The sequence below is a fragment of the Musca domestica genome, unplaced genomic scaffold, assembly GCF_030504385.1.
Source record: "Musca domestica strain aabys unplaced genomic scaffold, Musca_domestica.polishedcontigs.V.1.1 17, whole genome shotgun sequence".
Lineage (NCBI taxonomy): Eukaryota > Metazoa > Arthropoda > Insecta > Diptera > Muscidae > Musca > Musca domestica.
The window spans coordinates 15,237,858-15,263,668 of NW_026712230.1; the positions used below are offsets into that span (position 1 = coordinate 15,237,858).

The window sequence follows — 25,811 nt, forward strand, 5'->3', positions numbered from 1 at the left end:
TATGTTTTTCATAAAACACTAATTTATGCCATTAAATGTAAGAACAAGTAGGAAAAACACAAACTATTCATACATTTTTTACATACATTCCAAGAGACAGACACTTGCTGGCTACACTTTTTTTTGAAATGCAGCAACGAGAGCCTGCAAAAAAAGATTTTGTTGTCCTTTCAACTCTTGTTCTTTTAATTTGCATAAATATTTATGTGTGACTGTGTGCGTGTGTGCAAATATCATTGCAGAGGCATTCATAAAAACACACACATAGACTCATTCATACATGCAACCAACCATTCATATGTTCATCCATTCACTTATATACACACATAACCATATACAAAAATACAACATAACGCGATATGATATTGTATTGACCCGTTTATTCAAGTGTAAAATAAATATTTGTTAACAGAGATAACAGCAGCCATTCATGCCTGTCCAATGTACCAACAAACAGGCTCGTTCACACACGCATACATGTCCATATTTGTTCATATATTCTGCTATGCATTTCTCTTCGAGCGTACATGAAGATGATATGTGTTGTGGATGCATATAGGTTGTAAATAGAGACATAAAAACCAACTGATGCTGCTTATAAGGGAAATATTTAGACTCTCACGAATAAGTATAAATAAATAGACTGACCATTGGTCTTCCGGGCTTTGGATACATGGAATAAAATATTACAATGCCAACAGAAAACTGAGATTGTAGATTTTTGACAAGTTTATTAGCACTCATCCTCTCATCTCATCTTCTTGGACGAAAATTACTCGAAGGTTCGATTTCGACTACTCGAAAATAAGCAGAGCGTACCCTATCTTATTCGAGTGGCATAGGAAAAAATAGTGTGCGAGTTATTTTTTTTTCTACTTTTATTTTCTTCACTTCAAAAAACCCTCTACTCGAATTCGAACGACTGCTATTCTGTACTCAAAACCGAACGGATATTTCGGAATTCTGGTTTTGTTTACTAAATAAATATACACTGGTGGCCAAAACTAAAGCAACTGAAATTACAAGGAGAATGAATGCCCTGTAACTTTTTCAAAAATTAAGAAAATGAGAAAGTTTTTCTTGTTTTAAATTAGGTACTTTATTCACTTTTTAAAAACCTAAAACATAAAACCAAAATTCATTTTTATATAAAAAATTATGTTTGGTAAAGTCAGTTAACCCGATTTTGGCTTGGACAAAACAAAAGCAACTCTGTTGTACATTCATATAACCGCTGCAATTTCAGTGGGTTTTACTGTGATATTTATCGCTTTTTGCTTCCTTCGACAATTTCGCTTGTCATAAATCCTTTTTGAGAAGTTTTTAACAACAGTATATGTTTTTCTTTTCGTTTTTTAAGTACTGCCAAAAAAAATTTAAAAATGGCTAGAAACAAATACTGTACCTGAATAAAACAGCAAATTATCAGTGATTATCAAAACAACATATCACAGAAAATGATTTCCGAGAAATATTTCATAAATATTTATGTGATTTCATAATTATGTCTGTGCACTAAGTCGGTTTTTTGAAACTGGATCAGTAGTAACAGTCCATAACGGATGAAGGCCGTGAAGAACTGCAGCCCATACTGATCCACAAATTGTGAGAGAAATAAAAAACAACTATTTAAGAGTTCAACAGGATTGGTGAGAGAGCAATCATTGGATATAAGCTCGAGATCAGTGCGTAGACGAGTAGTGGCAGCTGGTCTGCGTGCCCGTAAGACATCAAAAAACCATTTATATCTGAAAAAATCAAAAAGGCTTTCGGAAACGATAATATTAAGTGGAATCAAGCTCAATGGAAAAAACATTATTTCTGGGATGAGTCTACGTTTAATATTAAAGGCTCAGACGTGAAAAATTTTACGGTGAGAAGACCAAAAAATGAAGGACTCAAGCCGCAGTGTTGCAAAGGTACAGTGAAGCATGGGGGAGGGTCAAAAATGGCGTGGCGCTATTTTTCTTTCTATGGACTTGGGTCTATCCATAAAATAAAGGAAGTTGTGGATCCGTTTGTTTACAAAGATGTGTTGGACATCACGTTGTTCCCTTACGCTGAGTAAAATATTGGGCTGATTTGTGTGTTTCAGCATGACAATGATCCCAAACTTGTATCAAAACTTGTCAAATATTGGTTGCGGGAGTCAAAAATTCATGTTTTGTTATGACCGGCATAATCACCTGACCTAAACTCCTTAGAAAGCCTTTGGAGTATCGTAGATAGGAAGATCAAGAGAGATTCGGAAATAAATAAGCACAACATTTTCTAAAGAATTCGGGGTGCCTGGGAAAGCACACCCAAGGATCAAATTGAGCGTGTTATAGATTCAATGACTCGTAGGTGTGCAGCTGCTATCAAAAATACTGGTTATGCTATCGACTACTAGCCAAAATTTAATTATTTTAAAATAAAAAATCAAAAGTTGCTTTAGTTTTGACCAAGCAAAAATTGGGTCATTTTAGTTTTCCACATATTATTTTTCGTTCAAACTTATTTTTGTATTTTTATTTTTAGTTTCTTGAAAGTGAATTACGATTTGTTTATTTTTGTAAAAGTTACAGGACATTTATTGTCTTTGCGATTTAAGTTGCTTTAGTTTTGGCCACCGGTGTATATCAAAAATCGTTAGGTTATAGCTCTCTAACTTGCTCTTGCAATCGCCAAAACGTTATGAACTCTGGATTATGATTTGAATTTGATAAATTCAAAATGAGACAATTGGAACATATTGAACTATTTTTTATTGCCGTTATAACCTCAATTTATGTGTCGTCTGATAACGTTTTGAAATCATACTACTCGAAGATATATAGTTATGCAAATTGAAAAGTTCCGACTCTCAGCCAGATATTTCTGTCGTAGTCGAGGTCGGAGGATGTGTCTTAAGGAAGACGTGGAAATTGTATATTGTGTTCATTTGAGCCAATGACAATTTTTTCCACTTATGCATAGACTAAGGGACTTCATTGTTAGTTCTGGTAGAAGAAACTGACAATGACTCCGGAACCCCAAGGAATGCACCTTTTTTGTCATAATTCGTTTTTATTCAATAAAAATTCCTATCAATGACAATACACCAATTATAACGAACGTCATGCTTTTCCATAGAGTTTTGTAATGTAATTTGTCATTTGCTTTAAAATTGGTGTCGGCGATCACCTTTGATTTAAGGATAATTTATTTTAAGATAACATGAAAAAATATGGTCAATGGAGGCACGATCTGTAGACTATCGTTTACGGGGAAGCAAGTAATGGATTTTTGCTAATCAACTATTCTTTATTTTTGTATCAAAACTGAAGTTACAGTACCTGCTAATTTTAATGCTCTCGTAGTTTACAGTACTTTTTTGGTGCACACTTTTCCAGGTCCTAACTTAGCATACCTCTGACCGTTTATTAACTTCACACAGTGTCCTGAAACTCATCTTGTGGCCAATTTATTTGCTGCAATTGTATTTTCCCTTAAACAGCTGTAAAAGTTTAATTTTTTTTTAATGTTAAGGCCTACTAAAGATTATATGAATTTCATGCAGCGCCATCTTTTTTCGGACCGGAAATTTTTTGATTGTCTTATTATGCCCATTTCTACATTTTCACTAGGCTTAATATTTTAAATCTTCGTTGTATACATACAGCTTATTAGAAGCGCCATCTATGTCTCGTACCGTCCCGTATCTATTAGATCCATTCCTATTCTTTCCCAGGCCCATTTCAGTTGTCTAATATTTAAAGTCTACATTATTTGAATTCAGTTCAATTCCAAATGTCTGCTAAAAATTATACCGATTTCTTACTGGTAGCACTATGTGTATGTCGATTCGGAGACATTTCAATTAACATATTACATAATTCCTTATCATTTTCTTAGGCTGATTTTAGTTGCCTTTCTTAAGTCTACGTTGTGTAAATGCAGTCCATTTTCAAAAGCCTACTAAAATGCATACGGATCTCAATCTAATATAGCCATCTATGAGTCAGACATATCAATTAACCTATTATTTCCCTTATCCTCTCCCAGGCCGATTTCATTTAGCTAACATTTAAAGTCTACATTGTAGAACTCAAGTCAATTCCAGAGGCCCACTAAAAATTATATGGATTTCATTGCAAAGGCGCCATCTGTTTGTCGATACGGAGACTTGTTCACTAATCTAGTACATCCTTCCTTATCCTTTCCCAGGCGTATTTCAGTTGTCTTACATTTTTAATCTATGTTGGAAAAATGCAATTCAATTCCAGAAGTCCACTAAAGTCATCCGGAGTTCTTTCCATATATCTATATTTCCGTATATCTATATGTATAGCTTCTCAAGTCCTTTTTTAATTGCAAGTTAATTCCAGAGTCCCACAAAAAACATCTAAATTTAATTCTAGTAGTGACATCTGTTTATCGAACTGAAGAACTGAAGACTTTTCAATAAACCTATTAAATCCATATATTATGTTTATATTTTACCCATATATTATATTTTATTTTATTCTGGAAAGCGCCCAAAAATACACCCTGAAAATGCAAAAATAAATGTGGAAAAATATATATGTGTAATCTGGCCTTATACACATCTTTTATCAAATATCTTCAACACTAATTTTATGCAGTTTATATAACTGTAAATCTAAATTCAATTCAGTCCTGAAAATCAAAATAAAATATTAAAATTGATTTCCGTGAGTTTTCTGTCTTCTGCTCATTCCACTTGTATTACACTAAATGTCATTTCATTTATTCAATATGTCTCCGGCCAATCATTCTTTATGCTCTTCAAATATCGATGAAAAGATATCTCCGTGAACACCTGTCAGTATTGGCAAAATCAATTAAATTTTTTATTCTAGACAATAATATCACATCGATGACGATGATGATTCTTTTTGGTTTTCGAATAAAAGTTATATTCCGCCACCAATCACCCATAAATTCTCTACAGAAACAGATAAATGTATTTATGTGTGTATGAATGAATTCAGGCAGGTGTGCATTTTGATGGAGGCCCAGTCGTATGGAAGAGAGCTGAATTTGCTATTGAATGAATGATGGATGAATATATGCAGATGTTTTCACACGCAAGTTATTGAGATTTTTGGTTTTATTTGATTTTTTTGTCATTTTTCTGAATTCAATTCAGGAAAAAGATATAACAAAAAAATCCCTGCACTCAAAAACATAGTTGTTACATAAAATGCAACAGTGGCAAGTGCAAGCAAATAAAAGAACTCAGCATACCAGCTCTTCTTCTCTCCTACAAATCAATGAAAAAAACCAGCACACTCACACACACAAACCAAACCCCAATCGAATGATGGTCAGCATGTCCAACGAAAAAAAATCAATAATTCACACAAAAAGCAAAAAATATAAATAAAATCGCTCAGTGAAGTATTTATAATAAATTCTTTACTTTCCACACCAACAGTGTAAAAAGTAATAAATAAATGCCATAATGTATGCAAGCAGTGAATGGTGGGCCATATGAAGAGATGGAGGGCGGATGCATTGAAAATTAATAAAGATATTTTTCCAGTATTTAAGAGCAAATATTATTTCCTACTGCCATTTTTGTTCTTTTCTTATTTTGCATATGACCAGCCAAGGCAGTTGTGTATGAGTGAATATCGAAAAATATATACATCCGAGCAATTTGCTTGGCATTTTTTATGCCAGCAAGTAATGATTTATTAAATCCTTATTAATTTCCGAAAAGAATGCCAACAACTTTCTCGCATAATGTGTACAAACTGTTGTTGTTATTTTCATTTTTTTTCTTAATAAAATTCCTTTTATTGCCATTGTTGTTGTTATTGATTCATTATTACATATTTTTTGTGTTTTTGTTTCTTTTTTACAGGTTGTTGAATTAATTGATGCTGCAGCCATTAACTCTACCGCCGTAAGATTGGATTGGGTTATGCATGTAAGCGTAACCGAGAAATATGTTGAGGTATGTATACGCTGGTTTGGTTGACTACCAGACTTGCCAGGAAAAAAAAACAACTTTTTCTCATTAAAAATTTTCTGCGCCAAGTCATTTACAATAATGAGTTAATTATATGTAAAATTTTCTTCTCTGCTGCCTACTTTCAGGGTCTATATATACGCTATCGTGATGTTAGTGCCAACTCCCAGCAATACAATATTCTGACCGTATTGAATCCTTCAATTGAGTCACATGTGGTTGGTAATTTAAAGGAATACACCAAATATGAATTCTTTTTGGCGCCATTCTTTCAAACTCTGGAGGGTCAGCCGAGCAATTCGAAAATTGTCCAGACCTATGAAGATGGTAAGTTAAGTAACAATAAGTGGCAAAGTGTTGAATGGTATTTACGGCTGGAAGGGCTTTTATGGGTATTTAAAGGGGAAAGGATAAATATCAATGAATAAAACACATTCAGGAAAACTTGTGTAGATGGAAGATCTTTAGTAGTTATTAAAAAGACAGAAGACCAATATATGGCCAACTATGGCACAGAGACTCTCAAAAGACGTTCTAGAAGCCCAATTTCTTCAAGAATTTCTAAATGGACCGTAGACCTCTAAAAGGTCTTCTGTAAACCAACTTATATTCTTCTATAGATCTTCAACGTGTCGGTCTTCTTTTGATAGGGGAAGGTCTTCCATAGACCGACCAAAGTGTCTTTTTCTCTAGTTTTCTTTTGCAGATCGAGGACTTAAAATTGTTTCCTAAAGGATAAATAGTTTTTAACGCTTTTCTACTGACTGGTGCTTAAAATATTTATTCTAGACAGAAGAGCTTAAAATAATATTAAATAGCGATACAAGTGTTTTGGGAAGTCTCCCAAAGCCTTCCAAAGATCTTATTAAAACATGCTATTTAAGCATAGTATGGATGGATGGCTTTTCTCTCGATAGATTGATTTTCTATGAATAGGAGACCTTCAAAAAGTATTTTTCTAAGGCAGAAAATATTCAAAAGATATTTCCGGACAGAAGACCTTTGGATGGAATTCTTTGCAAATAAGACCTTCAAAAGGTATTCTAAAGAAAGAAGATAGATAATGACTTTCTATTTACAAAAGACCTTCAAAAGGCCTTTTATGGAAAGATTGCTTTCTGAAAGTGTTCTATGGATAAGAGACCTCTTCGCGGTCTTCCCAAGTTCTGGAAATCGTCCTAGATAGAAAATCCATACCTAGAATAACTTTAAGACACACAAATAGAGTATTAGGAAAGGTACTTTAATAAACAGAGGATATTCTGAGGTTCTTCTATATATAAAAGAAATTGAAAATTACTTCCGTGAAAGGAAGATATTCCATAAAAAAATATGGATATAAATCTTTGGAAGGTTTTCTAGGTATAGAATCTGGTTGAATCATCGTCTAGCAACAAATACTAAGAAACTGACACTACATCCAGGCCATATTAAAGTCTTCTAAAGATATAAACTCTCCAAAAAGAGATCCCAAAAAAGGCCTGCAGAAATCAAGGAAAGAACCCTTTAAAAAGTAATTTTTAATGGGAAATATTCTAAAGGTCTCCTGTGTAGAGAATAACTTCAGAGGGTATTCTAGGCATATATTTCGATTGGAAGCTCTACCAGGTTCGGATGACGTATACAAGCCCTTATGAGATCTTTTAAAGGTCCTCTATATTGAAAAGATTCAAAACTTCTTTTATGTTGTTTATATGTAGAACACCCTCAAAGTGTCTTTATTGAGAGTAGACGTTCAAATGAGCTTCCATGGATAATTATTCTTCAGAAGGTCTAAAACGTTTTTAAAAACTGCCGACAGAAGTTATTCGAAGTGTTCTCAAAAATCTCCTTAAAGGCTAGATTACACATCATGTTGGAGTAATGTATAGGGTCTTTTTCACATTTTATATTTTTACATTTTTGTAGCATACTTCTAAGCGTTCCCATTGATTTTTAAACTTATAAGGTAAAAATTAAGCATTGACGCAGAATTAAGCATATCCAGCTCTGCATTTTCTTTAATTTTCCTTGTTAAATTTTGGCTGAATATAAAATAGTTTTCCATCTCTGGTTAGTGTGTACAATACCTATATATTTAAAAAATGAGAAGTTGTCAAATTTAGAAGTATGAAAAAAAATTTTAACATATGATTTTTCGAGGTTACCTTCTTAATTCAAGCATGGGAATCATATATTATACATATGATATATTTATATTGTTCTTGTACTAAAAATATATTTTTTTCTAAATTTTGAAGTTTTTTAGTGTAAAGATTATGATGAGCGCCTGAAACTATGCTATAAAATGCCAAAAAATATATAGAAAAGTCACGTTACATTTTTTTCACTTTTCACATTGTTTTTCTAAATTGTGAAGTCTTTAATGTAAAGATGAGCGGCGAGCTTTTTTCATATAGAACCTCTTAAAAAAATGTTACCTACCTCTCCTACATTCCCTAGCCCCGAGTCCTTTTTTTTTTTTTTTTTTTTTTTCGGTTCGCTGTTCCTTTGAAAAGTTATCGTTGCGGTTGGTTGCTTCGCTCAGCTTGTTAGTACATCCCTATTGTGAACTTTTTTGATCGGTTATGTTTATGCCACGGGTAATATCTACGTGTTACTATGACGTTTTAACATGTCCTTTGGCAATTTTAAAATAAAAAAACTTTTTGTTCTTTCCAAGCGCAACATTGGAGCTTTTTCTGCATTTTGGTTGCTTGGCAATAGCGGGACGATGTATATTTTATGTTGTGGATCATAACGATGTAGGAGAATACAATACAAAGTCCATGCCATATGAATACACTCATACATTTATTAGGGTGGGGAAGATGAATCATTGAAGATGAATTTTTTTTGAAGCTGTAGTGCACAATTAATTTGCGGATAAATCTGAGCTTTAAAGTACCATTATATTGGAAAAAGCGGTTATAAAGGTTAGGGACTCGAGGATAGCTCGGTGGTTTAAATTGCCATTAAATTGTAGAAAAAGGAAATCAAGGTTAGGAACTCGAGATAATGTGGCCATAAATGACCATTTGAAGATTTACTTCAAAATGAATTTCACAATAGATTCGTGTTGAAAAATGTCATCAAAATTGAGAAAAAAAAGCCATCAAGTTTAAGAACTCCACACGGTCGAATCACGACTCGCTCCATAACTTATGCCCCCCAAAATTATAGTCATCTCATCCTTGTTTTGAAATTTTCCCTTGAATATAAAAAATTTTATCCCCTGCGGTTTTGAATAATATTTTGGGTAGAAAAAAAACTTTTCTATGGTTTCAAATATGGGAGTTTTTAATAAATTTATTTTTATTTGTTTTTTGTTGTGGTGTCAGGATTTAAAACTTTTTCCATACACTTAATATTCAGTGTTAGTAAACAAAATGTTATTTATTTATTGAAATTCATTGGCACGAGCACCAACATCCCCACCTCATCTAGAGATATTTTGAAAGGTGGTATTGTGGAAAATTTCAAATGTGGTTACATTTTGCAACAATTCGTTGAAAATTTTATTAATAATTATAAAATATGTTTGCTGTTGCTACTTTTTCAGTCGCATTGTTTAGCTAAACCGCAGCAAGTTTTATTACGTATGCCGCTGGCAATGGCAAATACGATGCTTTTTGCTAGGTTTTTAAATTAGCTTAAATTTGAAGTGAAATTTATAGAATCAACTATTAAGATGATTTAAAATTTATTAAATACATGCAGACATTTTATTTTCTTATGAACCTGAAGTCGTAGAAAAGTCTTCTTTAAATTTAATAAATAAATTTTTTTAAATATTTTTTGAAAAAATTAAATCTGCAGAGGTTTTTCCACATTTATATTTAGAGTTTTTGTAACATATTTTAAAACTCTCCCAACAATTACTATACTATATTAGACAATACTTCACCATTTTTATATATATTTTGATAAGTTGTAGGGAGTTCCTAAAAGTATGCTAAAAATGTTTGATTGAAATGTTAAAAAGTTACTTTACGTATGACTCTAACATGATGTGTAGGCTAGGCTTTATTATGTCCAACAAGGAATATAAAGGCTGACTTTCCATTGAACGATTTATGATTAACAAGAAAAAATGAAGCCGGGCCGAACTTTTTCCTTTCGAATGGTGGAGGGTATACAATTCGAAAGGAACTTGAAATTTTCAAAAAAAAAAAAAAACTAATTGATATGTAATTTTTTGAATATGTTGTAGTAACTATTCCGAACTTCAAATGTGAAATTTGACGCAATTCCGGTGAAAAATGTCGCTAATATCATCAAAATATCGAATGAAGGATGGGACCGTTTTGTGTCCGTCTGTTGTAATCACGCTACGGTAAAAACGAATTAAGATAGGAAGAGGAAATTTTGCACAGATCTGTATTTTGTCTGCAGGCAGGTTAAGTTCGAAGATGGGCTTAATCGGTCCACGATATCGTATATCCCTCATATAATAATGGCACCTCCCGATATTCGGTGATTTTGATGATTTTAGCCACATTTTCAATGGAATTGTCTGAAAATCCACACAAGGAGTTCCCGATATTCGGTATTTTGATGATTTTAGCCACATTTTCAACGGAATTGTCTGAAAATCCACACAAGGAGTTCCTTGTGATTACGTTATCCCCTGGAAGAGAATTATCTATACCGGTCCACGATATCGTATAGATCTCATAAAACGGTACACCCCGATATTCGGTATTTTAATGATTTTAGTCACATTTGTTAATGGAATTGTCTTAAAATCCACAATAGGAGTTCCTTGTGGGTACAATACCCCTGAAAGAAAATATAACGATATCGTATATGCCCCATGTAACGGTACCTCCCGATATTCGTTATTTTGATGATTTTTGTTATTCACCAGATTTTTTTCAAATGTCGTATATAAACTTCGGAACAGTTACTACAACCTATGACAAAAATTACTTATGCAGAACCACTTCTTCGTATTGCCCCCATATAACGGTTTTCATTTGAGCGGTATTTACCGACGGATTTTTTTTAATTTTCAAATTTCTTCCAAATGGTGGATTGTATAAAAAGTTCTTTTTTATTTTTTTTTTTTAAATTCACATGACATTTATTCATTGCTGAGAAATAAGTAACCGTGCCCGAGAACGGGCAAACTTTCTTTGGAAATAAATTTGTTTGCTGGGATGTCATACATTTATTTATATTATTTCTTCCATCTACGATTTTTTATAAAAATGTCTATTTATTTGTATCTTCCTCTCAAATGTTTCTAACCGGCAGTTTTCCTCTGAAAAGTTTGTTTTCTAATTTTTTGTATTTTCCCTTATTTTCTTTTGCAGTACCCTCAGCACCACCTGACAACATACAAATTGGCATGTATAATCTAACAGCTGGCTGGGTGAGATGGTCCTCTCCGCCGCCCCAGCATCACAATGGCATCTTGTTGGGCTACAAAATTGAGGTAAGTCACGACTTTTTGTTATATTTTTTTTTCAAGTCCTTTTTCTGCCGTTTTTGTCCCCCATGGGAGCTAGGATAGAGAAGGCCTAGACAACCGCCAGCATACATAATTAATAGTTTTGTTTTCGATGCCGGTGTTCAACATCAGAGTGAGAGGCTTTGCGGGATTTTTTTTGTGGAAATTTACCAACAGAAATAAATAAAAGATGTCTGAACTTTCTCTGGGTTCCTCGGCAAAAAGGGATACAATTTATGAATTCGTGTATGTGTATGTGGGCACCTTTCATGTAAATATTTTATATATTCATGATGGTTGTTGTACATATGTAAATGCCATGATTTTTCGTGATATTTTTTCCTTTGCTACCTTTTTATTTATTTATATTTTTTCTTCTATTGATACACAGGTAACAGCTGGCAATACCTTGAAAGTTTTGGCCAACATGACTTTGAATGCCACCACCACATCGGTGTTACTCAACAATTTGACAACTGGTGCTACCTATAATGTACGCCTGAATTCCTTTACCAAGGCTGGAGAGGGTCCCTACTCGTTACCGGTAAGTAATGGCAGAAAGAAATTTTGAATCTTCAAATTATGGGACTTAAATCGAATATCCTGTGGATGTTAAAGAAATGATTTGGTAGTTTATTTACCCCTTGTGAAGTTGAAGCCAAGTTGAATTTAAAACCTAATGTACAGCTGTAATGACTTGCAATTTTTTTTTTTAATCTGTACCAATTGATTTTTTTTAAATTGAGTTGAACTCCCTGAAAGTTCAATTCCCTCGACCCTTCACTTGTTTGCAATTTATTTTGTGCCTAATTAATAACATTTTCCCTTCCATTCCATTCATTATCCCCTTTTTTAGGTCTCATTATTCATGGATCCGGCCCACTTGGTGCATCCGCCACGTGCCCATCCTAGTGGCTCGCACAGCAGTGTAACTGGACACACCGGCGGTGTGGGAGGGGAAGGTGGTCATTATGCCTATCATCCCAATGGGGTGGCCGGCATGCCTGATGATGCGGCCACAACAACCACTCAACGCAAATCAACAACGGTGGTCCATGAAACCTGGTTTATGGCACTTGTCATAACAATGCTATTGGCCATATTAGTATCAGCTGCAGCTGCAATGCTATTCTTCAAGAGGCGCCATCAGCTAACAAAGGAACTGGGGCATTTGAGTGGTGAGTACTACACTTTTGAAGAGGGGCGGGCATTATTTGCATTAGTATTATTTTAATTGTTTATTGCATAAAGGGATAAAGGAAATTAAATTAAAATAAATTTTATTCATGGCTGGTTGGCTTGCAAAGGAGCTTTTTTTGTTGGGGAACCATAAGCATACTTTTTTTAGATTTTGAATTCAAATTCAACTCCATAAACTTTTTCAGTTCATTTTTCATTACAAATTTAAAATTTTAAACCCTAACTTCCTCTCACAAGAGCTATTAAAATCAATCATTTAGTAGAAAGTAATTAATTTCTGAGGACTAGCAGAAAAAAAACTGCCAAACGAACAAGAGCTTTAGCTGGAGAATCCTCTAGACTTTTTGACACTCTAATGACTTCCTTTATGGCTTTCCCATTTCAATGAAAGCCAAACGAAAAGGACACTCCAGGCTAGAGTTGAATCAAAATCAAACATGAAATCCTTAATTAACTTCAACAACAATCGAACTCAGCTGTCGGAGCAGAAGAGGATCAGAATCAGCAAGGCAACAACAGCAAAAAAGCGAAACTTACTAAATTACACACTTGCCTGATAAAAGACAAGAGCAAAAATTGACAGTATTGATTACTTAAGAAGTGGAGAGAAAAAATGAACACAAAAAAATCCTTTTAAATATATACACAGACACAGATAGCTGTCTGCCTCATTTATATTGACTCTTAAACTAATCTCTGTAAACTTTTTTTCTATTCTTCTTTTTTTTTTTTTCTTTCTTTCATGTTCATTTTGTATTCTTCTGCAATTGCCATTTTCCTGGATTTGTGGTCATTTTGTTGTTTTTTTTTTTTCTCTTTACTGCCGAGCCATTCACATTTGGCTTTAACAGTAGTCAGTGCCAATGAGATAACCGCCTTGAATATTAATGGCAAGGATAGTTTATGGATAGACCGCGGTTGGCGCACCACCGATACCGACAAAGATTCCGGCTTGAGCGAAACCAAATTGCTTTCCAATACAAATAGCCAATCGAATTACAATACATCAGATGGTGGCACAGATTATGCCGAAGTGGATACAAGGAACATGAGCACGTTCTACAATTGTCGAAAGGTATTGTATATGCAGAAAATAAAAAAAATTGAAGAAAGAGAATCGATTTTTCATATTTTCCCATATTTTTGTTTCTTCTCATCCAAAGAGTCCTGAAAATCCCACACCTTATGCCACAACCATGATAATTGGTGCCTCTTCCACGGAAACAACATGCATGAAGACATCGGGCTCGAGCACAGATCAAGATTCAGGTACGCATTCTCCAAATTCGGAGGGTATCAATCCCCATTGTGGTGGTCCCAATGGTCCAGCTGGAAAACATAATTATCATCAATATCCACCAGGTGAGTAAAAGTCGTAAATTTAGATTTTATTTACATTTTCATCATCAATTCATTTCATTTCCTTTTTCCATCCTTTATTTCACTTATTTTACGTGGCAAAGGAAAATAAAAAGTTTTCAAATAGACCAAGTCGATATCAACTCATCTCTCATAGAAGAGCACTTAATCTTCTCTCATAGAGGAGTACTTGGTCTTCTCTCATATAAAAGCTATTGGTCTTCGCTCAGAGATAAACACATGGACTTCTCTCAGAGAAGAGCAATTTTCTCCCTAGAAGAGCAATTGGTTTTCTCCCATATAAGACCATAGACAAATGAAAATATAGACAACGAAAAGTTAGTTTTGTCTTTTTTTCCAGGTGGCTCTCATCATGTTTTGCATAGTCAACATGCTGATTTACGCGTTCAAGCCACTCGACTTCGAAAACACATTTTATCTTTTTTCAAGAATTTCACTGGAATATTCCCATATTTTTCTATGTCATCACGTACTTTTCATATTTCTTTTATTATGAAATAATTTTCAACTGACAAATATCCTACAGTTTTTGTTATTTTTAACATTTTTGAATTGAGTGACTTCAAAATTCCCACTCAAACCCCTGAAACGATATGGACGACATCTGCTGATCCGATTTTTTTCGAAGATAAATGGTGAGAGCATTTCGTTGTCTATATTTTCATTTGTCTATGATAAGACCCATTGGTCTTCTCTCATAAATGAGTAATTTATGTTATCATGAGAGAGAAATTCATATTCTCATAGGAGAGAAAAAAAGGAAAAAATTCCATCTCCTGAATTTTCTCTCCCACGAGATTTTATGTTTTAAGAAGCAATCGTTTCCACGAAAATCCTAGAATGTTGCAGAGGCCACATAATCTCATATATCTCTTATTTTCGTCTGAAATTTGTATCCCTTTATATCTGTTGAATTTATTTCAATTTTCATTCCATTTTCTTGAAGTTATTCTCACATTTTGATTTTCTTCATGGCATCCCTTCTGTTACAAACTTTTGTTAAATATCCTTTATTTCCTTCACTCGATTTGTTAAGCTTAAAAGGATTTCTTTGAATTTCTGTTTCTGTTCTTCCCATTTGTTCGAGTTATCCTTGAAATCCTTTTGTTTTTCTCCTTTCCCAACGAAAAATTGATTGTTATTGACAGTCGCTTAAGTCGCTGTAGGTGGGATGGGGTGGTAGTTTCATTTTTCGTTCAACTTTTCCTGAATTATTTTCAATTTTCTTTCGATTATTTTTTTGCCAAAAAAGGAAACTTGTTTGTCCTCCCGAGAGAGATTTTTTTCTGCTTAACTTATAGTCCACCTTAGGCTACTTGCTAAATGATAAGGGATTCCCTAAAGAAAAAAGAAAAAACAATCAGGGGGTTGGTATGCCCAAATTGTTTTTTCACATGAATTCATTTTCTGTGCGGTATTTAAAGTATTTACTTTTACGAATTGTGCTAACAATGGCTGCAGGCGTACAATTTTAATAAAATATCCAAGTAAATATGCAAAGCGATTGGTTGGCAGGATGTAGAGGCTGAGCATGAGGCTGTTTCCCATAGAAAAAAGAAGAAAAAAATATCCTCAAAATTTAAACTATTTCATTAATTGTTGGATATTAAATTAAATCCTAGAAGTATGCAACAGTTTTTGTAGATACATGCATTATGCCCAAAAAAAAAAAGAATTTTCATATATTTCATTTTGTCTAGCAGCCTATTTCTGCAATTATTTGCTAATATCTAAGCCTTAGGGTGAAACCTCCCCCTTGATCTTTTCATGACCAGCTTTTCTGAGAATAGCACGCAACAAATTGTTTTGTCCCCCAAGGCCAAACCATTCCCCTATGTTGTTGAATAAGTGATTTACCATAAAAACAATTAAGCTGATTGGAAAAATATATTTGACATTATATCCTCAATAAATCCCTCCCACCTCTCTCATTCTCCATTATTCATATTCATTTCATTGTTTCCTCATATGCCTTACGGCAAAACGTTCTCTTTGGTATCCTGTCATTATCAATAATGGTAACGGCATCAAATTACACAGCTAAAACAATTTTTATGTTAAATGATTTGTGTTAATATTTATTTGTTGAATATTTTTTTCTCTCTCTATTTTCTTTTCATATTATCCTGCCTAATCCTCCTGATGCCACCAAAAATCTCCCCGTCCTCCTCAATATATGTGTGTTATGAATGTATTGATGTACTGCTCTATTATATGTATGTGTGTGTGTTTGAATGTTAAATTCCACCAATACTAATACTAGAACAAATTAATTGGTCAGAATTTTTGCCACCACCACCGGAACATCCACCACCAGTACCCTCATCGTGTGGCTATACACCAGGGTCGCCACAGTCCTCGCGAAAAAGTTCGAAGAGCGGTGGATCGGGGATTTCAACGCATCAAAGGTAAGAAATTAAAAAAATAAATGTTTATAATAAAAATAAAATAATAGCAAATTATAACTACGAACAAAAAAAATAATAATATATAATAAAATAATAACAATATTAGTAAAAAATAATAATAAAGAAATAAATAAATACAGGAAGAATTTGACAAAAATGATATTTTACTTATTTGATTAATTGTAATAATATAATATTAGAAATAACTATGCTAATATTAAAAATATTTAAAATAATAATAAAAACTATAATTATAATAAAAATATAATATTGCAACTAAATCATGATAAAAAATATAATAATAGTAATAATAATAATAATAATAATAATAATAATAATAATAATAATAATAATAATAATAATAATAATAATAATAATAATAATAATAATAATAATAATAATAACGATAATAATAAACATAATAATAATAAAGAGATAAATAAATACAGGAAGAATTTGATAAAAATAATATTTTTGTTGTTGTATATTATTGACCTGTTATAATTATTTTACTTATTTGATTAATTGTAATAACATAATATTAAAAATAACAATGCTAATATTAAAAATATTTAAAATAATAATAATAATAATTATAATAAAAATATAATATTAAAAAAATAATGCAACTAAATCATGATAAAAATATAATAACAAAATGGCAAGAATTATGATGATAATTTAAATAATAATAAATATAAAAATAATAACAGTATAATAATAATAATTAATTATCACAATAAAAAAAGTAAATAACATAATAATAACAACAAAATTCCAAAAAATTATATCAATATATAATATATAATATATAAAAAATGATGCAACCATTAATAATAATTAAATCATAATAAAAATATAATAATAACAAAACGGCAAGAATTGTATCAATAATGTAAGTAATAATAATAGTAATAATAATAATAATAATAATAATAATAATAATAATAATAATAATAATAATAATAATAATAATAATAATAATAATAATAATAATAATAATAATAATAATAATAATAATAATAATAATAATAATAAAATAATAATAATAATAATAATAATAATAATAATAATAATAATATTAACAATAATAATAATAATAATAATAACAATAATAATAATAATAATTAATATAAAAACGGACCCTCAAAGATGGTGCATATTGTTTTTAATCTCAAAAATATTTATTTATGTAAAAAATATGTTTTTTATAATAAAAATAATTTTAAATTTTCCTTCCTCTATTTGCTTTTCTCTTAGCGCCCTGAATTCATCCATACACAGCAGCTCATCGGGTGGCTTCTCCACCTGGGGCATGGCTCCGCAGTGCGCCGCCTCGGCTGGTGCCCGCCCTCCACAGGAGAATTACTACAACAATCCCTTGCCATGTGTGGGAAGTACCCAAAATCGTTATCAAATAACTCCAACGGGACAGCATCCTCCTCCTTTGCCTCCATATTTTCCGCCCGGAGCTGGTGGGACGGCACAGCTACCACCCCGCAATATACATATCCATTATCCAGCGCCCAGACATGCAATGAGTGAATATCAACCGACCGGTACGCACAACTCGAGATGTTCGAATGGAAGGTAAGAAATTTTCAGCAAATTGAAACTAGTCTCCTTAAAAAGTGTTCTATGTACCAGACCTAGAAATCTTCCTTTTTAGGAAAAGACGCTTTGTAGGTTGTCAACACGTAGATAAATATATTTTAGTGAAGCGGTCCTATTAAAGGTCTTCTGGGAAAAGAAGGTCTTTCAGAAGTCTTCTTTACATAAAATATCGTCTATAGTTCTGCCATACTGATGTTCTCTGCCATACTGATGTACTGTTAGAAATCACTAAAGGTTAACTTTAACTTTTTTACCGCCCAGACACCTTCCAGAGGTCTATACATAGAAAACTTTTCAGAAGCTTTGGAGGATTGTACATAGCAGACTTTTCTGTACGTACTAGATCCTTGCATGATTGAGGACTTTTCAGAGATCAATCTGTAAGGTAATCATCTGTGCAAAAATGTACGCTTAAGAGTTTCTATACAAAAAAGTGCTCTCGAGGTTTTCTGAGCATTGAATAGAGGACCCTCGGGTCAGCCTAAAGATCTTTACATGGGAAAATAGCTTTCAGAGGACATTTTAAACAGAGCCCTTCCATATGTTTCTAGAAATAATATGGCTTTGAGGAGTTTCATATTTAAACTCTGTTTAATCTTTACTTAGAAGACATTCCAGAGATCTGTAGGTAAATAGCTTATTTGGAAGGCATATTCCATTCATAGAAATCCATGTTCTGTGCATGAAATGCCCTCTAGTGGTCTACTGGGCATTCAAGTTTTATACACTTAAAATACTTTCTACATAGAAATGCCTTTTGTAGTTCTTTTATTTGAGCTGAATGGGAATTGACTGATATATAGTCAATGCTTAGGTAATTCGAGTTATTTGGGGCTCGATTTACTCCTTGTAAAAACTGTGGGTTCAGTTTTTTGTGCGGTTCTCCTAATCTTCGACATTTTGAAGATTTCGGGCCGACCTTTCAATATTTAGTTGTTAATTTTTACAGGCTAATGTTTTTAACGTCTTTAAATTTTGTACAGTACTGGTAGTCTCGCAGCCATTAGCTTCCATATAGGTACAAATACTACTTAATATATAAAGCATGCTTTTAGGCTGCTAACAAATTCTTTAGAAATAATAGCTTAGTTTTGATATATGGACAATTTTAACAACATTCTTTTTTCCCCGTTTCTTTCAGAGCCTGTACCAGCTGTGATGCTTTAGCTTCACCCCTACAGCCCCTGCCTCCACCCGGTGAAGGTTGGTATCAACCACTACATACATCTCACATGCCACCAAATTCCTCCGCACATCAAATCTATCAATGTTCCTCCGAATGTTCAGATCATTCACGTACCTCCCATACAAATGTTCCCCACGGACATCATCATTCCCATGGCCATGGTGGCCACAATAATCATGGTCATAGTCATCATGGTCAAACAACGCCTAATGGTCAGGACACAATGCGTTCGGAAAGCAGCACAGAAAATGGTGGTAAATCCAGTGGACATCGATGTCACAATAAGTCACGATTCCCCGAAATCATGGAGAATGATCATCAATTACCCAACAGTTCGGCGGGCTCCTGCACCTATGAAGTGCTGGGCGAACCAATGCGTAATTGCAGCGAATGTTGCAGTAGTTCACGGGAGGGTGATACATGCTCCTGCAGTGAAGGTTCCTGTTTATATGCCGAGGCCGGTGAACCAGGTATGCCGGCAAATAATGGTGGAGGTGGTCCACCACCACCGCCAGCAATTCCCGGTAAACTAATGGCGCAAAACAATTGATATGCCGCCTGTATGTCGGCCGTAACGGCAGCATCAACGGCCACCATGGACAATGGTGGCGGTCTGGTAACTGATGTTGTCATATATTTTTAGTGGCCCTTAAGTTTTTAGGAAAGTTAAAAAACAATTTGTAAAAAATTAAACCCCCTAACCAACTAAAACAACAGCCAGCAAACAAACAGGAACTGTAAGTGTAAATTTTTGCGAAACCTCTAGTTGGTAAGCTTAGATATTTCATATTATTATGGAATAGGTACACATAATACAACATACCCTATAAATAGTTTATTTTTCAAACGGAAAGCAAATCGTATTAGCAATTCCCGTAACAAAAGAACATAATCATTTGTAAATTTGACAAGCATTGAGATTTTTTCGTAGCCATCGAATAGTAAATTATTTTAGTAAGATAAGATAAGGAAACATAGACATACACATATACACACACCCACAACCGAAATTTTCGAATGAAATTGTCAAGGAATGGTCCTAAATTCTACAGCCATTAACCACAAACCTCCACCTAATGACATTCAAACAAAATTAAGGCATTTATAAAATTAAATATTATTTACTTTTTTATTTTTTTCTTTTTCTAACATTGGCGGGTCAGCCAGGCCACAATGTGTAAATGGCGTGTTTATTGTGAATTTTTCTTGTTGGGAAAGCCAAAAAAGAAGCAAAACCCCAAAAAATGCAGTAACTCTTTTTATATTGTAAATTTTTCCCTAAGAGCATTCTCCAAGCCCAATGTTTCGTATTTGAAATGCTTTTCCTTTTTTTTTTTGTTTTTCATTTCTGTATTCAAGGTTCGCTGCATTTCCTGTTGGTGGTCTTTTGAAAAATTACCCCCATTTTAGCTAGGCTCCTTGCAACAATTGCATTTGGAATTGTTAAATAATTTACCTGTGGCTGCATTCGTTTTTCCACTTTTGGGTTGCCATTTGTAAAAAAAGTTCGGAATGTTTTGTGTCACGATTCCCATCCTTTGGGGGGTTTGTTGTTGTGTTATGTTGAACTCAGGCAACTATTGTGGGGGAACTATTTTTCTTTGACGATTTCTCTTTTTTGGTTTTTATTTTGTCGTATTTTTATTTGCATTAAAACGACAATGTTAATGGTTTTAATTTATGTTCATTTAAAACATAATTTCATAATGAAAATTGAAACGAAAGGCAAACAATTTTATGATGCAATTGGGAGCATGCAATGGCTTTTCAATGGAATTTTCGTACAACGTTTGAGGAAGTCATAGGAATGCTTAATACCGAAGTTTTAAAAGAAATAGTCTAGTCTTTATCTTTCTAAACTTTATCAAACAGTAACCTTTAGATATTTTCTTGGCATAGTTTCCCTTCGAATTTTAACAACTCCTGAAAATTAGACGCAATTTGTAGTTTAAAGCAGGATCCATTCAAAAAAATCAATTATTAAAAAAATATGTCATTGGGAAGTATGTGATTTATAGACAAGTATGTGATGCACAGACATTGATTTTCACCTAGGATATTTCTTACTAAAAATGGGATGCATCGTTCTACGTTTAGTTATAGCTCCCATTAAAAAGTAATATCTGATTTTTTCTGCAAAATTTTATCCTTAAATAAAAAATGGCTTATGTTTGACAGTGTGTAGCCTCTCCCAGTTGGTAGACTCGCATGAATGAAAAAGTTTCCAGTATAGGTCTACTATTATGTATGGGCCTAATATAGCCTTCCGATTTATGGTATATGGCATTACCGGCTTTAAAACCACCCGTTCAGTAAAACCCAACGAGTCTGTAAGGAGAGACAATCTCTTAAAAAATGTTTTTTTCTGTATTCCATCTTGACATGTAGCTTTCAAACTCCTTCTGATATTTGGTATTTTGAAGATTTCAATCCGATTTCTCTCTAATATCTTTGGCTAAGTGTACGAAAACTTCCCTTAAAAAAGGTAAATGAGATTTCATGACCCATCATGCATATCAATAGTTACTGAATGTTCTAATACAACACTTCTAACTTCAACACTTGGTGTATTTTATCATTTTCCATCCCTGGTTATATTAAACGAAAACAGTTAATGAAACGTAGCATACTTTCAGGCTCATAACATTTCATCGGTACAGGGATTCATAACATTTTGTTTTTTGGTATTGAATAACTTTTCTGTGGGTAGAGACATTTTTATAAGGTTTCTTCTTTTTGTTATGTACCAACCTGGAATTTTCGGTCAATCAAAGAGCATTGAAATATGCATGCTAGTTACTGAGAAATTCTAGCCCGTGAAACGCGCCATGAAATATTGTGTCAAACTTTTTTGTTTATGTTTACTTTCAAATATTCGAATTTCCATCAAATTCTTTATCGCTGTACGAAATTTCAAAATATTCTCTTTTATATGAAATCCATATTCAGAACTCAAATTTTTGAGTGTTTCTCATGGGATACTTTGCGTGTGTTAAGTATCCTTATGATTTTATTATGCCCTACACCTTGGAAAGAGCGTATATTAACTTTTGCCATTCCGTTTGTAACATCCCTAAAATTTGTCGTAGGCCCCATGAAGTATATATATTTATAATCAGCATAAAATTCTAAGTCGATTTAACGATGTGCGTCTGTATGTCCGCCTGTCTGTTGAAATCACTTTAAGGCCCACATTATTTGACGTAAAGCGTCAAAATTTAGCAGAAGAATTTGTATTGTGTCTTGGATGGTTGGAATTGAAAATGAGATCAATTGGTCCACGTTTTGGTATAGTACCCATATAACGGTACCTCCCGATATTTTGATGATTTTTGCCATATATTTTCACGGATTTGTCTGAAATTTGGTATTTGTAGGTCATAATGGGTCCTAGTTCGTTTTGGTATAGCTCCCATATAACGGTACCTCGCGATATTCGGTATTTTGATGATATTTGCCACATTTCTTCGCGGATTTGTCTAAAAATTGGTATTAGTGGGTCCTAAGGGGTTCTAGCTCCGTTGGCGAAACATTGTATGCATAGGTCCACGTTTTTGTATAGCCCCATATAGCGGTACATTGTGGGTCATAATAGGTTCTAATATTTCCTTTACCCTAAGGTGGAGGGCATTAAAAGTTCGGCCCGGTAGTACTAATTTTTTTTACTGTTTTCTTATGGCCTTTACCAGACATAGAGGGGTATATTAAGTTTGTCGTTCCATTTGTAACTCCTTGAAAAAATGATTTTAGACCCCACAAAGTATATACATTCTTGATCAGCATAATATTCTTACTCGATTTTGCTGTGTCCACCCAACATTGCAAAAATCTTTACATATGAGCTCAAGTTTTGTTGTAGACGCGATATTCGGTATTTTGATGATTGCATACTTTTCACCGGAATTGTTTCAAATTTGCTATGTGTTGTTTGCAATGGTTATAACCTCCTATGACAGAAAATTGCTTGAACAGGTTCATGTCTACGTATAGCTCCCATATATAATTGTATCTAAAGATATTCCGTATTTTGATTATTTATATTGCACTTTTCACAGGAATTGTTTCAAATTTGGTATTTGATCTTCGCAATGGGTACCTCTTCCTACGACAGAAAATTATATATCTAGGTCCACATCTTCGTATATCCCCCATATCTTCCGATATTTGATATTTTGCCGATTTTAGAAACCTTTTTCAACGGAATCATCTCAAAATTGGTATTTGGAATCTACAATAAGTACAGAAAATTTACCATACAGGTCTACGTTTTCGTATAGCTCCATTGTGTCTGTACCATCCGATATTCGATATTTTAATAATTTCATAGGCCATTCTAGAATTTTTGAAATTTTGCAAGTTCCTTCCGTATTGTGGAGGGTATTAAAAGATCGGCCGACCTTAGTTGTTTACTTATTTATTCGACCCGACTTTTTCACCGAAACCTATTTCTCCATTACCAGGTCATGGAAGGGACTCAATTCCTCCCTTATGCTTTGTTTCTTAGGATAATCTCAACTTTATTACTCCTACTTAAAAAGAAATATAATTGCGTACCCTCCAAGATGTAGCTTAATACAGTGACTGACACTTCAAGAGTATTCCTGACGATTTCATTTCTGAGTGACCAAAAGTACGGACACTAACTCAGTCACTGTGGAGATATCACTTTCTGTCATTAAAGAAAGCCAAAATTGGTGGGCAGAAAACAAATACCTCCGCAAGGAAGGGTTTAGTTATTCACGACGGATCCAAGACTTAAGCATACTTCAAGAGGAGTATAAAGGGAGGAGATTAGGAAAGCCAAAATTCGCGGACAGAAAGCAAATACCTCCGCAAGAAAGGATTTGTTTAGACACGACGGATCCAAGACTTAAGCATACTTACAGGGGATTTTTGAGGGATTAATTTTCAAGTGACGCAGGAGCTTTGGACACATCTTGGCCTTGCCAAGGCATGGTGGCGCACAGAAAACAAATACCTCGGCAAGGAAGGATTTGTTTAGACACGACGGATCCAAGACTTAAGAATACTTCAAGAAGAGTTTTGAGGGATTCATTTTGACGTAGGAGCTTTGGACACATTTAGGCCCTGCCAAGGAATGGTGGACCAAAGAGTTATGAATAAATTAAAGGTGTTCACAACGTGAATTTGTGGAAGCACCAAGAATTACGAATATTTTAAGGGCTTGTTTAGAAACCGGGGATCCCAACACCGGCGTTACCAATACTGAGAAGAATTCCAAATTTTCGAAGGAACCAAGAGCCTCATATACTTCGTGGGGATTTCTAAATTGACAATTTCCGAAAGAAAAGAGTTTGAAAAAAACACGAAGGACCTATTAATTAAAATTTCAAGGAAATATGAGTTAGGTTAGGATAAAGGCTGCGTGTTTGTGCAAACAACCACTTTACTCGGTGACCTATTGCTCCATTATGAGTTACTGATATTTCAAAACTTTGCCAATACTATGACACCAAAGTCCAGGCACTTCAGGACTTAAGTATCATTAATTCTAATTAACATTACTTTCATCCTTCTCTTTGGTATAATTGTATTTCACAATTTTGTTTGAATGTTATCAAAGTTGTTTTGTGGTAATTTTAAAATTTCCTTTCCCTCCATCTACAAAACTGTTGCATCTAACTGTGCCATAACATAAACACGAATTTCATAAGAAAATCAAGGACAACAAAATTCTGACATTTGAAGAGAAACGAAATAAAATGAACACACTAGCAAAAACAAAAATAAAACGTGTAAATTTATAGGAAAACAGAAAAGCCATTTCCCCCAGGTGAACAAAAACAAATGGAAACTCAACAAAACTGAACTGTGTTTTTTAAAAAAAATATATATAAAATTTAAATGAATACAAGTTGTAATGCTAACTAATTACAATAATAAAAAATTAAACAAACTACTCTAAAATGACCTTTAATTAACGAAAATTAACATACAAAATATAAAGGGAGATGGAATTGCTTAAGGCAAGTTTTCATCTCCTTTGCGTTTGAACATGATAAAATAATAGTTTTGGATAAATTTTCAAAACAAAATGTAAACATGTTTTTTATGTTTTGTGTGTTTGTTCTGAAAACAATAATAAATTATTAATGAAAATTAAAACAATAAAAAACACCCTCACACACAAACTGCCCCAACCTTTACTCAAGTAAAAAAAATGAACTAATCCAGAAAGCAACAAAAATACGTAAAATATAAAATGCATTACTTTCCGTTATCAGCCACCATTGTGGAGCGGTGATGGAAGCAACAAGAACAAAATACTTTTTCGACCAGCAATTAAAAACCATTATTTTTGGGTTTGCTTTAACAAAAATATTTTTCAAACAGACTTTTTTTAATAAAATAATTAATGAAAAAGAAAAATTATATATAAAAAAACACTGAAAATCAGCAACAAAATATGGTTAGTGGCTCTTAAATAAAAGTGAAACAAAATAACAATTTAGTACGTATTCGAAATAATATTTAAAACAAATGAACTTACGAACTACTTATTAAAATGAAATTTAAGTTAATACAAAGAGGTTAGGTGCAAATGTGGGAGGGGGATAATTTGGCTGGGAACAGTGGTATGTGAATTTTAAATTAATTTCTTTAAGG

The 25,811-nt window shown here is 33.3% G+C and overlaps 1 protein-coding gene across 1 annotated transcript in view; it reads left to right on the top strand.

The window, feature by feature from the left end:
• The window catches only part of LOC131801674 (roundabout homolog 2-like), a 310,984-nt gene extending 285,880 nt beyond the window's left edge, over positions 1 to 25,104 (top strand). The window contains exons 15-24 of the mRNA XM_059120600.1: positions 5,855 to 5,947; positions 6,091 to 6,289; positions 11,260 to 11,381; positions 11,788 to 11,940; positions 12,253 to 12,574; positions 13,448 to 13,671; positions 13,760 to 13,958; positions 16,240 to 16,384; positions 17,645 to 17,974; positions 19,140 to 25,104. Coding sequence (XP_058976583.1) covers positions 5,855 to 5,947; positions 6,091 to 6,289; positions 11,260 to 11,381; positions 11,788 to 11,940; positions 12,253 to 12,574; positions 13,448 to 13,671; positions 13,760 to 13,958; positions 16,240 to 16,384; positions 17,645 to 17,974; positions 19,140 to 19,734 — 2,382 coding nt within the window. The 3' untranslated portion in view covers positions 19,735 to 25,104. The remainder of the gene's footprint in view (positions 1 to 5,854; positions 5,948 to 6,090; positions 6,290 to 11,259; positions 11,382 to 11,787; positions 11,941 to 12,252; positions 12,575 to 13,447; positions 13,672 to 13,759; positions 13,959 to 16,239; positions 16,385 to 17,644; positions 17,975 to 19,139) is intronic.
• Positions 25,105 to 25,811: the final 707 nt, after the last annotated feature.